At 44.0% G+C, this 16,556-nt stretch overlaps 1 protein-coding gene across 5 annotated transcripts in view; it reads right to left on the reverse strand.

Moving 5' to 3' along the window:
- Nucleotides 1–1,436: 1,436 nt before the first annotated feature.
- Nucleotides 1,437–16,556, reverse strand: part of PRDM2 (PR/SET domain 2) — a 119,361-nt gene continuing 104,241 nt past the window's right edge. For 4 of the 5 annotated variants that reach the window (XM_048824660.2, XM_048824666.2, XM_048824669.2 and 1 more), the window contains 2 exons: nt 5,592–5,722; nt 1,437–3,907 (listed from right to left, as the gene is read on the reverse strand). In XM_048824660.2, the coding sequence (XP_048680617.2) occupies nt 5,614–5,722 (109 nt within the window). In that variant the 3' untranslated portion in view covers nt 1,437–3,907; nt 5,592–5,613. The remainder of the gene's footprint in view (nt 3,908–5,591; nt 5,723–16,556) is intronic. The other variant, XM_048824661.2, reaches the window with a different exon arrangement.

Here is a 16,556-nt window from a genome sequence, read left to right on the forward strand (position 1 = left end):
TGGAAACACTGGCAAGGCGGATGGATTGTCACAGGCTGTTCGTCATGTTCAAGCATCCAAATACGTTCCAGCAACACCATTGCAATTAACAATCTAGTGGCATTTAACTCTGGACAGCTCATTTTCAGGAGGTGGTAACTACAAGCTAGGGATGAAGAATGGGATATAAAGACTCAGTCTGGCTGGGATGGATGGATACAGCTGACATAACTCTGTTCCATTTCTGAACATGTATACTGTTCTGTATAATTAACCTTGGACTTCTTTCCCAGCCCTATTACTCCCAGAGAGAGGGGTCTGAGGAACCAATATCAAACATATTTTCATAAACAGATTGAGCAAAGGACCCTTCCCTTGGGGGGGGGGGGAGGGGAGGGGAGAGAGAATAGGCTAATCTAAGAAGGAGGGAAATCAAAGGAGAGAAGAGTGAGCTTGCACAGATGACATGACTAACCCCTTCGTCCAACTGTCTGGAGGGTTTGGAAAGATCAAGAGCTTGAGTTCTCTTTAAAGCAGAAAGCTACCTCCCTGAAAATGGGGACTCTTGGAGAACTCCAGCAGAGTGGAAGGAAAAGTTGTGAGCATTGACAAGAGCAGGCATAGCGTGATCATCGAAATTTCTCTCCATTAACAAACTCTCTAACCCCTATTGTAGTAATTTTTTGCAGTCTCTGTCCAGATGCCACACCATTAAAATGCTCCGATTTATGTCCTCTGGCTCTTTTTTCTCAGAAAAGCTTTCTCCGGTTTAAATTATTATTTGTACATATTGTGGTGGTTCATAGAAGCCCCCACCAAGATTGTTGTGCTGGGTGCTGTACAAACACATCATAAGACAGTCCCTGCCCCAAGGAGCTTGTAGTCTACATAGATCAGACAAAGATTTGGAAGGGACACACAGAGATGGGAAATCATTTGCCCTGGGTCACTGCAAGAGCCAGGAACAGAACTCAGATCTCCTGGGCCCCAGGCCAGTGGTCCATCCACTAGACCATGCTGCTGCATCTTCACATAGTGAGTGTGAGCACATTCCTGAGAATGCAGGAATCTTTGCTCTCTGCAGGAGCAGAGAAAGCTGATGGGGTGGGTGGAGGGCCCAAAGAACATGGAGGCTTGGATGATGCTTTGGCCTTGTCCGAAAAGATGGCAGATGGTAGTGACATAAAGGGAGCACTCAGCCCTTCCTGTTCATAATTATTAGCAGGTCTGGGCCCTTGACACCCAGTGTTACACTGGGAATATTCATTTATTTACAGTGATTTTCTCCCCTCCACTCTCCCGCCTCCAAAAAAAAAAAAAAATCCTTTGGCCGCATTTAAGTTACAGGAGATACCCACAAAGGAATTCTCCATTTCAACCCCTCCTGTTGCATGGCTGTGATTCAAAACTGGTGGACTGAAAGTGCTGGCAAGTCAGTAACCGTTCCCAAGCGACAGTTCGTCACATTAGTTTATTGTTTTTTCTTTACATGGCAGACAGAGTCTTCAGTTTTCCAGAGCAATGTTCAGAACTCAAGCCCCACCAGGTAACACCACGTCTTCACATTGTTTATACTGAATTTTTTATTTTAAAAACAAGTGTCATGAGAGTGCTGCAGAGCTACCAGCATCAGCCTTGCAAATTTGTACATGCAAAACCTGGGTCTCCCCCCCCCCTTGAATTTTCATGAGAATTTGTGATGGGGGGGGCGGGGAGAAGATCAAAGGCAAAATTTCACAAGTTTCACCAGCAGGCATGGTGGAGGGTTGTTGCAAAATTGAAATTCTGCCCTGGAAAACAATGGTCAATTTTCCTGAATATGCACAGGTGAAAATGTCCCCATCATCATATAGAAATGCCATGAGTTTGAATCAATTATTGTGCAAAGATGGACTCCCTGCCTCCAAAGAATCTTCTTTTGTTGTCTAAGGGGAAAACAGTGAAAAGTTTACTGCAATAATGGGACATTTCTTGTTGATGGTGTGGATATTTTTCTACCACGGCTCAGACTGTAATGGATTTTTAGTGTGGACTGATGCAAGGTCAAACTGGGTGCTGCAATCTTTAGTGGAGTAACAAGATACAAAACTTTAAAAATGGAGCATTTACAATAGGGACGCAAAGACGTGCTTTTAAAATTGTAAATACATATTTACAGGTTTGCATGATAAACCAAAACTGCTCTGGGAAAAGTATTCATATAATTACAGCATTTACACACTTCTCTCCTTGAGTTTCTTGAACAGTATAATTAATATCACTCTAAAAAAAACCAAAGAAAAGTAAACTGCACAAAATTCAGCTTTAGTAATGTCACAGGTCTACCTTAAAGGCACTAAGCCCAGCAGAATCCAAGCCAGAATCTCCATTTCTAAAAACACCTTGCCCACTCCTAGATACTGAGGGAGGTCTCAAAAGAGTGGGCTATTTTAAGTATAGTTCAGGCCGCAACATGAGGCATCTCTTAAGCAAGAGCCCCTGAGTGACAAGTGAAAATACATCACTTAGTAAACATGCTCATTGTCTAACAACATTGCACTGGAAACTTTAGGGATACCTCAAAGTGGTGCTGGTATTTTTCTCCGATTTGTTGCTACAATGTTAGGTGCTGTCAAAACATACAGGAAGATCATCCGTTTTCTAAAGAACTCTAGTGCAGGTGTTGCCATACAAATTCTGGATCATGAAAAAAGGAAGAAACAAGGACAGGTAAATGAAATAAAAGAGAATTTGCTGCATCCAGTACAGCAGAGTTTATTGTGGAGACCTTTCGATAAAGCTAAATGACTGTAACTTGGAGATTAGGTACAATGGGGCAGGCTCCTAGACATATCTAAGACCCATAAATTGCTTTATCAGTGTGCTGAGATTTTCAAAGCTGCCCAGTGGCTTTGGATATGTGGTTTACATTAATTTTTAATGGGTATTGGACATCCAAATTCATTAAGCAACTACAAAGGTGAAGTTTGTGGAAGCAAGCAGAGGTCACCTCTGCCATATGATAGACCTGCGTGAACGAGGCCCTTTATGAGCAAGAGAGAATATATCTCTTTGTTCAGCCTTCTCACTAACTGCAACACCCTGAAACTTCGTCTTTACAGGCTGTGGTCAATCATCATGGCTCCTTCCTCTCTAAGCCTAACCAAACTAGATTGGCTCTAATGGAGGGTCACAATTACTAATCTCCCTATTTGTGGGAAGATGTTGCTTGGTACCATGCACTGTGATGGGCATTTTAGGAATGCTTGTAAAACTCAATCATGGCAGCAATGAATGGGTGCCGAGCTAGTGCCAAATATAACGGAAGCTTTTCGCAAAATGAACGCTTGTCCCATTAGAAAACTGGACTGACACCATCACTGCATTTCAGAGACCACTTAACAGGTGAGATTCCAGGAGATGCGAGTCCTACAATCTTCTAAAAGCAGTGGCATCACAACCTTTGCAATGTTCCAACATCTTAAAGGTCATGATACACGCTCAAATTGGGGTACCCACAGATTTGGGATATGAACACCTCAGCAAACTCTCCACTCTGGGTGGATTTTCAATGGGTTGCTCAGTTCTATAAAGTGTACAGTACAGTTAGAAGATAAAATGATGTAACAGTCTTTTGAAGATGTAATTGCATAGTATGTCCAACCCCTCTACGTTCCAACAGAAAGAGAAGAATTGCCCAAATCTACCTGCCCTCCCAATGTGGTCACAACAATCTACAATTCTCTCTGAATGTTTTCCCATTCCACTGGCTCTGGATGAGTGGACTTCATACTGCAGGGGATGCGATAGAATCATCCTTTCACCGGCCTCCATAGTTCATGACTCGCTCTCTGCAAAGAAGGACAATGACAACAAGATGCCGTTGCTTCTGGCACAGAATACCACTGGCCCCCCTTTTTCTCCTGATGAACTCCTGGTCTCACTCGAACTGGGAATGAACAGAACAGATTATGATATCTAAGGATTACTTTGCCTCATCTTCTCAGTTCAGCACTGTCCTGTGCCTGCAAATACACATAATCACCTGCAATAACTGTGGTCTCCATAGAAAAGTCACCATTTACCCAAAGTGGTATGTGAAAAGTCACAGTCTCCCCTATTCTAACAACAAGAAATAACAGGGGAAACTCAGATATCACTGTGCAATCAATGTTAAATTTTTACTATTCGCCACCATTTCTGATAGTGCAGGAGGCAGTTTGGTTTTCTTATCGTACTAACTTTTTCCCATAATACTAATTTTCTCTATTTCATTTACAGTTTAGTTTAACCAAATATAAACCTATTTCAGGGTTCAAGACCCTGCACCCATCCAGGATCTCGACCCTGTAGGCATTTGCACATGTACTTAACTTTACTCACATAACTAGTAATAATAATATCTCACTCTTATGTAGCGCTTTTCATCAGTAGATCCCAAAAGAGGTCAGTATCATTATCCCTATTTTGCATGCGGTGAACCTGAGGCACAGAGACGAGGTGGCTTGCCCAAGGTCACCCAGCAGGCCAGTGACCGAGCCAGGACTAAAATCCAGGTCTTGAGTCCCAGTCTAGTGTTCTATCCACTACGTGCTATCCAACAGCACTTTAGCAGCTTTCAACAAACTTTTTATTACTGAGTTGGGCTTCTTCAACCACCCGGATTAGTCAAAACTTCCTCTGATGTACGGAGAAGTGAGTCATTTCAGGATCACTAGGGGGACTGGGCCAGATCCTCAGCTGAGGAAAATTTATGTCACTCCCTTGATTACAATGAAGCTATGCTGATTTACACCAGCTGAGGATCTGAGCTAATGTATTTAAAATGCAACATGGCATTATTTTTTGTATTAAAAATGTCTCCTACCAAAGAAGCAAATAGTGAAGTCAAGGCTATTAAATATGTAAATTAATATGCAAATAAGGGGTCTAGTTCTTAAGCTACTGGCACATTGCCAAGGCATCCCCTGGTGGTTTGGGTGCAGTTGCCTTGATATTAAGAATAGAGTGACATTAAGCCTTTGGCCCTTTCGTCCCATAGGATCTCAAAGCACTTCAGCACTTCTGCGAACAGCAGAAAAGAAATGCGGTCCTGTCTGAGGTGGAGGGTGGCAAGCAAATGGCACACAGGTCCCTGCCCAGCAGCACAGGAGGAATGGAGAATCGGAGCACTTATAAGAATTGCCAAGGGCTCAAAGATCCACCTGTAGGAGTGGCACAGTGAGCTTTAAGGCCTCTTCCACAAGGCTCTCACATAGGGCGTGGAGTGGAACTCTGTTCTCCTGTTGAAGGAGAATGGAGCGCTAAATCAACCCTGCCAGGACTTGAACCTATGGGTCCAACGGGTCTAGGTGTTTCAGAACAAGAGGAAAGGATGGTCTTATGGGCCTGGCTAAAGCAGGGGACTAGGGCTCACATATAGAGTTCTATTCCCAGCTCTCTTTGTGACCTGGGGCAAGTCATTGAGCCTGTGTGCCTCAGTTTCCCCACCAGTAACTGAGGACAATAGTTAGCTGCCTCACAGGGGTTCTCTGAGGTGAGCTAACATTTGTAAAGTGCTTTGGCTACAGAAATGCAAAGCATCACAAAGCGCTGTGTGGTCATCAGTACCAGGGGCGACTGCCTTGCTGTACCTGGTTTGATGTGCAGAAGAGTCTATTCCTTGAAGAAGTGGGCCGTCGTGCAGCTGGATCTCTTGCATTGCCTGGTGCTGGTGTTCTGAGAAGAGGAGGGGGGACATCTAGAGGCCGTGCGGAGTCTGTAACTGCATAAAGAGGCAGGAGAAACTCTCTCTCACACACGCACACACATCATATTTGGGATAAAAGCAGAGGCAGGCCACATATCCAACACACAATCTCAGTTCAAACATTTACCCCAACCTACTTGCCAGGCTGGTGGCCCAGTATCATATGAAAGCCGGGGTACCTTTCCCAGGCTTGATCCAAAGCTCACTGGGAGACCTTCCATTGGCTCCAACTGACTTTGTACAAAGGCTCTAGACCCAGGTGCTGCCAAAGTTGCTCATGAAAACGAGGGGGTGTCTTGCATTGCTCTGCAGTGACCCTTTAGTCAATTTAGGTGAAAACTCAGGAGAAAGTTGAGTGTGTTCTCCCTGACCCCCTTCTCTCCCCCCCCCCCCCACCGCCTCCCCGATGTCCAGGCTCAGAGAACTATGTGGAGAACCTTCCAGGAAGGACAAACTGGACATCAATAGTCAACAGGGCTGTGACTGCAGCGGGCCCCCTGTGCAGAATAGCTGGCAGAGTCAGGGTCTATTTTGTCATGTCGCCATGCCATGTCATTGTTTTGCATCTGTGTTGATGCAAAACGCATTTCACATTACATAAAAAAACACATACACTAACAGGGTAAGGTGTTCAAAAAGGCCAGGTGCTCAACTACACTCCTAAGCTGCATGCCCCATCACCACGAAAGCTCTTGCAAATCAGATAATTGCACACACAAATAACCAAAAGCAGAGTGGTTAACTCTTATGGTTTTATTGCAAGGCTTTTGATATTTGCTTTTTACCTTCAGCCCCAGGTCCCCGGATCCTGTGACTACGTGAGAATCTCATCTTTCATCTCAAAATAAAAATTACGTTTCTAGTTTTCAGGGTTGGTGATAAAAGCTACTGACAAGGCGAAAAGAGCATGTAAAAGGCTAAAAGACCAAAAGGCAAGGATAAAAAGAATCACACATCTATTAGTTTTTGAAAAAGCATTCCGGCTTAAAAGAAATATCTCATGATTTTTGAACACTTGTGGTTGCCAGTACCACAGCACCGGTTATTTGCACAAATCTGTACAGTGTACACAGAGCTGTGGTAACGACCCTGCATATTGCACATGCAGAGCCTGATCAAGACTAACACTATGTTATTATCAACTTACATTCCAACAGAGGGACCTCTTTCAAAAATCTATTACTACAATACTCAAGAAGCTAGTTTTTGCTCCAGCATATTTTTACAGTTCAAAGGAAATCTTTGAAAAGGGACCTTTGACCTTAATGTTAGTCCCCAGCTGTAGGTTTTGTAAAATGTTTCACAAAACCTGGTATCAAATTAGAACTGTTTTTTTAAAAATTGTACAATGGTTCATGAAATTTAATCAATTTTTTAAAAGTGTGAATTTGTCATCAACATTTGGAAAATAGAAAAATGTCAATCAGGCCTAATAAAAATATTTTCTGGGATGTTTAAAATAATCCATGAAAATAGTTGTTTAGTTTGGATTTGAGTCTGCAGTGTTTGCATATGTAACATTGTAGCACTGGGCAAGTGCATGAGAACCAGAAAGTGAAAACGGCCAGTAGAAAAAAAGCCAATTTTCATTGCCCAAGATGATGAATGCTCCCAAATGAAATAATGGGAATGGTAACAAGTAAATAAAAGTTGACCTTTCTTTTGATTTTAGCAATTAAAATGTTACTGGTAACACAAGGAAGAAAATAAGTTTGGCTTGGATTTTTTTAAGCAGAATGTGTCCACCTAAATTTTGATTAATGTCAAGGATGCCTTGCAACTTTCAAAAGTCCTTTATAAAATTAATAATAATACACATTCATGTATTAGGCAAATGCCCAAAGACCTTTGTGCACCTTAACATATAGAATGAAAAATAAAATATAGGCAGGCAACATGCCTGAAAAGATTCACCTCTTACCCCTCCTCCCAAAAACTCAACCCCCAACATTAAAGTAGATCCAAATTTTTTTTTTTTTTTTGCATTTCAACTAGTTCTTACAGTAGATCCCTTACCTTGTGTTTTGGGGTGTGAGAGACTGAGAATGTTTTTTAAAGAGCCAGATTGAGGCTGAAAAGTAACTCCTGGATATTTTATTGACCACTTTGTCTCGTGTTCTCTACTTAAAAATCACTGAAGCCATATGGTTAACTATGGACTGTTTCCTGTGCCAAAGGCTAGTGAGTGCTGTCTGTTGTAAGAGTGCCTGTGGGAAATCTGTTGCTGTGCCATTATGTTGGCAGTCCTCAAACTCCATCAGACTCCTGCGTGGTGCATCTTCACTAGGAAAGAAGGTGTGTTCTTGCCTCAAATTAGCTAGTATGTGGTAACTCAAGAGGTCAAATGCTAATGGAGACAAGGCATTTTGTAGATCTAGTATGTGTTAGCAAGTTGAGGTAAACCTTAGACTTCCCCATAGTCCTTACCTTGACCTGCTAATGTGAAAACTACAACCTGCCTCGTCTTCATGAGGATTTTACTCAAGAACACACCTTTCTTCCCAGTGAACACGAGGTCTAAGAGACTCTACATCAGGTCAATAGATCCTGATGGGGATGTGTGCATGTGCAAAGAATCCACATATCTCCTGCTGCTGCAAGGGGAGAAGCTTGTGAAAATTATCTTCCACCCTCCACCATGGACTGTTCTGCAGCTCCTGGTCCTCTCCTACTCTCCTGGGATGGTGGGGGAATGGGGTCAAGCTACGTGCCACAGAGGGCCCGACTTGTGGTGTGGAGGAACTGCTGGACTCTTTGGTAACCTCACCCATGCACAAGTGGCATGGAGTGTGTGTGTGTGTGGGGGGGGGGGGAGATTATCTTCACCCCAGTTGGTCCTGGTTTCAATTCATGGCTTATATCTTCATTTCAGAGCTGTCAGTCGAGATCAGACATGCACTGGCTGTCCATCCCGGCTTAGGAGGGAGTGTCCTGTCCAGGGGATATTTACTACTGGCCCTCCCTCCCCCATTTTGTCCCTGCAAAGCTTTCCTCACTCAGTAGGGCTCAATGCTGTCCAAAGGGACAGTGCACGAGTTGTTAATTGTGTCGATCGCGGAAATCTTCCGCTGAGAAGCACCAAGCAGTAGTATCATTGTTACTTTGCTGTGTTGTGCAATAGCAAGTTCCAACACCACCACTTACGTGGGGGTTTTCAGAAAGTCAGCCAGCTCAGAATAAAGGAAAGACGCCCCATCCTGTGTGAGAGGGGTGGAAAAGTATTCACTGAATCACGACCTTAAAGCTTGAAAGCGGTAGCAGCAAAGATGTGTTAAAAACCAAGGAAATGAACGTGTTTTAAACACCACAGTAGGCCAGGGCCTTTTCACAAAGGCACAAACACTTGGAACGTTCTCAGTGCAAGCTAAACATCATTTATGGCGATGCACGCCAGCCTGTGCGATGGGACACGCGCGGACCTCTACTCATCAGAGCAGCAGCCAGCTCCCATCCTTTGCAGCGAGAGCCCTGTTCAGAGAAGTACATAAAAATCCCCCACATGGTGGTGCCATTGCCTTCCCAGCCAGAGAGAAGGCGTAGCATTGTCTGGAGCCGGGCAAGGGATGGCAGAACGAACGGACACTGATGTAGCAACTTAATGCATCAGGAATGAACTCAATAATGACAAACAGTCGCAGGGGATCACACCCCGAACACCACATGAAGCCCATCTGGGACAGATGTAGGATGCATTGGACCTGTCTACAACAGCAACACAAGGCTCTTCTGTTTCGCTTGCATTTTTGCAATATTTATGGAGCTTGTTATGCCCACAAAGTGTTCTGAATGGGTCAGGATGGAGCCCTGCACTGTTATGAACAATTTTAATGATTGGATCCCACAGAAAAACACGCCAGGTCTCTATTGACCTTAAATTAACCTCTTGGGAGGCTCATGAGCTTGCTTCTTACAATAGTTGCAGCTCTGCTTTTGGGACAGGTGGATCAGCGAGCAGGTGAGAGATATTGCCAAGAAGTCAATAAGCCACTGCATGCACATTAAAGCATTTGAAAATCCTGCAACTGCACTAGCTCTAAAACCAGTTATCGCTCTGTCAGCCGGCATGGACACTGGACACCTGCAGATGTTCTCCCACCATTGCCACTTCCCCACCGGGGACAATAATGACAATGAGGCACTGTAACCAAACCCCTGTGCCTCACTGATGCTAGCGCCCCCACCATGGCTAGCAGGGGGGCAGAGCAAAGGGGAGAGAATTTCAGCCCAGTGGTGGTGATGCCCAGTTATGATGCAGCCTCAGTAGCGTATCAAGTCCACTCCTGCACCACAGTTCAAGAGATACTTCTCACTGCAGAACTGGGCTGACCTCAGAAAAAAATAAGGAGTGTACAGGGGGAAGGCAAAGAGAAGTATCACTAAGTGCTTGTCTGAACAAGGTTTTTGTACTGATCTAACTAAATTGGTTTAAAAAAAAAAAAGATTTAGTTAAATCAGTGCAGCGGCTTGGATTGCCAACCCTCCAGGAATTAAAGATTAATCTTTAATTCCTAAAGATTATGTCATAATGAAACCTCCAGGAACACGTCCAACCAAAATTGACAAACCTACAACCTCCTAGAATAGACACGGTTACACTGACATAAAGGGAGTTATATTGGTCTGGCTTGTTTTGGTAAAATTCCTAATTGATTTAAACTAAGTTATAATAAGACACAAACTAAAATAGGAGTGTGCACACGGGGGGAAGAGGGGGTTTGCACCATATTAACTAAACTGGTTTGAGTTAAACCAGGGCAACTTGCTCATGTAGACAAGACCTAAGGCTCCTCCCTGTAAGTTAGGGACACAGCTCCAGTATGCTGGACGGCTGTGCCGTTGATTTTAGAGAGAGCTACAGCAGTAGAATCTACCGCAATGCTCTGAAATGTAGAGATGAAGGGTTTGAAAGCAATCGACTTTCAGTGAAAAGTAACATTTTCCAAAACCTCTAATGTCTACTGCTCCAACCTCCCCAAACCCTTGAACACTGGGTTGGAAGCAGAAGGATGTGTAATTTAGCTAGCCCATTAGAAAAAGGTACATTAAACATACACTCCCCTCCTTTACAAAGAGCACTTGGCATTTTCATGCAAATTACCTTGTCTTCCACCACAGGTGAGCAATTTACATTCTTGAAAGGTGTTTTTCAGTCCTCCACATTACCCATTTAAGTCCCAGAAACATCAGCTGTGTAACTAGTGGGAATGAAGCCCGGAGGCTATTTGTCATGATTGCTAGATAAATCGAGATCCAAAAGGATTAAAGATCCTGCTGAGATATTATAAATGGGGCAGTATAGTAACAAAATAACCAGTTATCAGATTAGCAGCTGTGTTCGTCTGTATCTGCAAAAAGAAAAGGAGTACTTGTGGCACCTTAGAGGCTAACAAATTTATTTGAGCATTAACCAGTGTTAGTATATGGTGAAGAGGACAGAATTTAAAGGAACTGTAGTGAGGATTTTAGGGTTTAATATTTGACTTAATTGAAAAATGTTTTTCTTGGAGAGCTTAAGTTTCTGATCCCCTAATTTAACAACAAAATATGTACACGGTCAGAAGTCTCTTCCCCCCCTCCCCCCCGGCTCCACATCCTCCACACCCAATCACAACCTGGTTTAGTTCTTAACATAGAGCATAATTATTGCCCTCTATCATCATCAATTTAAGATCCATAAGCAAACCAACTTCAGCAGATGCAGACTGACATCAGTAGGTTCAAAAAACCTCTTGGACAAGTTTCAGAGTAGCAGCCGTGTTAGTCTGTATTCGCAAAAAGAAAAGAAGTACTTGCGGCACCTTAGAGACTAACCAATTTATCTGAGCATAAGTTTTCGTGAGCTACAGCTCACTTCATCGGATGCGTTCAGTGGAAAATACAGTGAGGAGATTTATATACACACAGAACATGAAAAAATGGGTGTTATCATACACACTGTAAGGAGAGTGATCACTTAAGATGAGCTAAAGTGATCACTCTCCTTACAGTGTGTATGATAACACCCATTTTTTCATGTTCTGTGTGTATATATAAATCTCCTCACTGTATTTTCCACTGAACACATCCGATGAAGTGAGCTGTAGCTCACGAAAGCTTATGCTCAGATAAATCGGTTAGTCTCTAAGGTGCCACAAGTACTTCTTTTCCTCTTGGACAAGTGCATCTCCAAACTGCCAACCTTCTGGGTTTGCAAAACTGGGCTGGTTAACCACCTGGGAACAGGGTTTTTAGTACTTCCCACTTCCGGTCAGGTATGAAACACTGCGAGTATGTTACCTTGCTAAACGAACTCTCTCTCTCTCTCTCAGCTGCATTAGAATAGTGCTTACTGGGAGAGTGAATTCACAGAACAGCCACCAGGGGACACTGAGAAATATTAGGAGTACTTGTGGCACCTTGGAGACTAACCAATTTATTTGAGCATGAGCTTTCGTGAGCTACAGCTCACTTCATCAGATGTTTAATGAAGTGAGCTGTAGCTCACGAAAGCTCATGCTCAAATAAATTGGTTAGTCTCTAAGGTGCCACAAGTACTCCTTTTCTTTTTGCGAATACAGACTAACACGGCTGTTCCTCTGAAACCTGAGAAATATTAGCTAACATCAGTTCCATGGATTGTACTGTGGAGCAGGGAACTTTTCGAAGGGAAACAAGGGAGGGCCTACTGGACCAGAAGAAATTTGTTGACAGATTTTCTTGCACATTTTACTCTACAGCCATATACTTAGGAACTGGAAAGTCCTTATTCTGCTTACCAAAACGGAGGATTTCCGTGTGTCCCACTGCAGTTCTTTTGAGAGTGTTATGTGCTCAATTCAGACCAGTGGGAGGGAAGCTGGGTCACGGGGCTAGATTTGATTTTACAGGCACCAAACAAAGGGACACAAAGGAATAATCCAAATAATGTGATTTTATGGTCAATTCTCTCAAACCACCAAAGCTAGAAAAAGCTCATTTATCACTGAGAAGCTGGAATGCCCAGCTTTCTAGAGGTGCGGAGCTGGAGTGTCTAGCCATGGTGGTTTAGGGGACATCATGACAATGGTCACTGCTCCCTCAGGCCAACACAAAACAATCAGGCCATCCCCAAGTCAGTTTCACTGTGCAGATGGCCCCCTAAGGGTGGCATTTTCAAGACTGCTCAGTGCTGGCTCAACTCTGCTCCCATTTAAATCAAAAGGTAAGATTCCTACAGACTCCAGACATAGGATCAGTGTTAGGCCAGCGCTGAGACCCCTGAAAACCTCACCCTTTGTTTAAAGCCTGATGCAATTCTTATGGGGGTGGGGGGGGGGGCAATCTGAACATGTGAGAAGGTGAATCCATGTGACAAAGTGACATCTAACTCACCATTTACAATTACACCCAAGATTTTCAAAAGCAAATAGTGATTTCTGGGAGCCCAGCCTCAGAGGCTGGAAGGGTCCTGATTTTCAGAGAGTGGATGCTCTGCGCTTTCAGGCCCCATCGAGATGTCTCCAGTTGGACTCCCAGAAATCACTGGTCGCTTTTGGAAATCTTGGCCTGAGCCTTTACAGTGAGATGGACTGGATTGCTTCAACAATGTATCTTGCGGCCCTTTTTAAGGCGCACATTGAGTTTGGAGTGCCAAAAGGTGAAGAACACTGGATTAAAACGAGAAGTACTCAAATGCATCTTTTATGCTGCCATAAAATCTAATTGGATAGTTTGATAAAAGTCTTCCATGTGCACTGAATTGCCCTCTTGGTTGGGGGAACGAATAAAGCTCATCATTTAATAGCAACAGAAAGAATATCATAGATCGGGAAGACTTCATATAATCTTTATTTACCCTCTATATGAATGTGCTCACCCCAGCTGAGTTATAAAAAGAACATGAGAGAAAACACGGGTGGTTAGCACTAAGGGCTAGCAGAACTGAAATGGCTTGATTCAGCCCTGCATATCTCATCACGTAATTTGCTTCAGACAAAACAACACACACAGAAGGATCAGCACAGGGAAAAAACGCTTTGGGTGTAGCCGATTTAAAAGACGCTTTGATGTGATAATGCGTTTGCAGTACTGCAGGGAACTGACACATACATAAGCCAGTCTAGTTACTAGTGTAATAACTGTCACCTTGATTGTCACTGGGGACGGAAGCTAGGGCCAGCAAAGCTAAGATCACGAACTAAAGGGCTAAGTGTCCTAGTTGGCAGACTTAGCAGGCATGTTCTCTGCAGCTCAGGCACAGAAGGAGTTACGGAACACAAACTGCACAATGGGTTACACTTCTAATACGCGTTTGTGCACGGAGAGAGTCTCAAGGAATCTAAAAATGAAACCCTAAGAAAGGGGCCATGTAGTTTGGTGAAACCATGCAAGGCAGCACAATGGGGCAAGAGTGAATCATCTAGCATTTCTCTAACCCCTCACACCCCAAAGAACTGAACAGCCAAACTTGCGCCCAAGCAAAACACAATCAAATCTGAACCCTGCAATACACTGAAATAGCAGCATAACCGCTACTCAAACGGAGGCCTGGGGTAGAGAAATTCACACCCTGAGCACGACAGCTATGCCAACCTAATCCCTGCTGTAGATGCAGCTAGGTCTTCTGCTGAACCTTGCTACTGCCTCGGAGAGGCCGATTACCTCCAGCGATAGAAAAACCCCTTCCCTTGCTGAAGGGGGCGTCTATGCTATGGAGCTACAGCTCCTGTGCCACGGTAGTGCCCACAGTGTAGGTATGGCCTCCGTTAAACCCAGCAGGCTGGATTTGCCGAGAGGCAGCTACACCAGCTCCTGCTGGAGTTAATGCCCTAGGAAAGGACAAGAGAGCCATACAAGGTGCCTACAATCTTCCCTCCAATGGATAGGATATAGCCAGGGCAACTGGGAGATGCATTGATTCAGCTCATCCCGACAGCAGCCTCCACTGGCAGGGCTTCCTGAGGAGTAAAGCTTTTCTCCCCAGCAGAACCCGTGTGGGGAGAGCAACAATGAAAACACCACCTATCCTCCCCTGGATGCGAGTTTTCCCTTCAGGGTACGGTGACTCTCACTTCTATAGTATGTGCCCTGCCTATGCAAAGCAACAGGTTCCGACACGAAAGGAAACGTATCCAAATAAAACTGCAGGAGGAACTGATGTAGACTCTGTGCTTTACCTTGAATTGGGCCCTGGTACCGGGATTAACCCTCTCACTCTTCTTAAGTGGCATAGTGACAAGTGGTCAAAGCCTGTTTTTCATCTCATCTGAAAGGTGGCACTGCTCCAAAAGCACAGTGCCATCTAGCACTCTGCCTGGGCACCGGGCCAAGAACGACTCAGAAAAATGGAGTGTCACCTGCTGAATCAACCAACGCCACTTCTCACAGCTCCTTGGCACTTCTTGGATCCAAGTAATGACTCAGCCAGCCCTGCTTGGATTATGAAACTTAAAAGGATCACGCAGCATGAGGTGCTATGCCTATTTTGAAAGGCTTGTCGCCGGTTCTCAAACTACCATCTGCAAAACAACTTGCTGTTGTCACTATGGAAAAGCATCTGTCAGTCTTCTAGATATGGGTGTGTTGTTTTTTTTTTTCAACCTAACCCAAGAAATCAAGTACTTCTGTACATTTACTTGACTGGTTGCTTCGTGCTGTTCTTTGACGTAAACTCAACCAAGGAGTGACAAGACAAACCACAACATGATCTAGAGGGAGCTGGGAGCAGCAGGGAGAGAGAAGATTCAGTACTAATAAATATAAATTTCTACTCCCAGAGGAAAAATAGCACGGGGGTACCTATTCCAGCTGCCACATCCATCAGATGATGGTGAATTTATTGTCATTTTTATCTCCCTTATTATCCTAATATTGCTATTTCATGTAATGGAACAGTAAAGATGATGCAGGGAAGGTGGGAAAGGGGTTTTGGAAGGGGAGCTACTCCTGAGAGCAAAAACAATGAGGTGTACACAGCTACCCCTCTGAAACCTACTCCCAAGAGGGATCTCTTATCTTGGAGAGATAGGATGGTCCAGTGGACTGAGAATCAGGAGATCTGGCTCTGCCAAGGACCCGCTGTGTGACCTTGGACAAGTCACATCAGCTCTCTGCACCTCTGTTTCCCCACCCATACTTTGTCTGTCTAATAATCTGTATAGATTGTCAGCTCTTCCAGGCAGGGACCGTATGTTCTTCACAAACACCAATTAATCTTCACAACACCCTGGGAGGTGAGGGGGTATTATCTCCAGTTTACAGATGAGGAAAGGAAGCACAGAAAAATTAAGGTCCAAAGATGTCATTAATTGGGGGTGCTCAATTTGAGACACCTAAGACGTGATTTTTCAGATTTCATAGCATTATAATAGAATGTTGGGGTTTTTTTTTTTTTTAAGCACTGCTCCCATAGACTTCAGTCACAACTGTGTACGCTCAGCACTTCTGTAACTCAGGCCCCATGTCTCAGTTTTGGGCATTGAGGAAATGAGAAACAGAAACAAAAAGAAAAAGAAAAGGAGTACTTGTGGCACCTTAGAGATTAACAAATTTATTTGAGCAAAAGCTTTCGTGAGCTACAACTCACTTCATCAGATGCATTCAATGGAAAATACCAAGAGTTAGCAACCATCTCTGCAAAGTCTGATTTAAGTGATTTCCCCAGCATCACACAGGAACTACGTGGCAGAAGCAGGAACAGAGCCCAGTACTCCGACGAAGCCTTCTCCTGTCTTAGCCCTGAGACCATCCATTTTCTCTTCCTGCAACCCTCTGCCTCAATCACTACATTACATACACGCCACCCAGTGTCTGCAACACAGAACCAGGGGGCCTACAGTTTCCTTCACCACATGCCCTGATTCATCCCCAGAGCAGGTCCCTACTCTGTGCA

This window comes from Caretta caretta, chromosome 18 (genome assembly GCF_965140235.1).
Source record: "Caretta caretta isolate rCarCar2 chromosome 18, rCarCar1.hap1, whole genome shotgun sequence".
Lineage (NCBI taxonomy): Eukaryota > Metazoa > Chordata > Testudines > Cheloniidae > Caretta > Caretta caretta.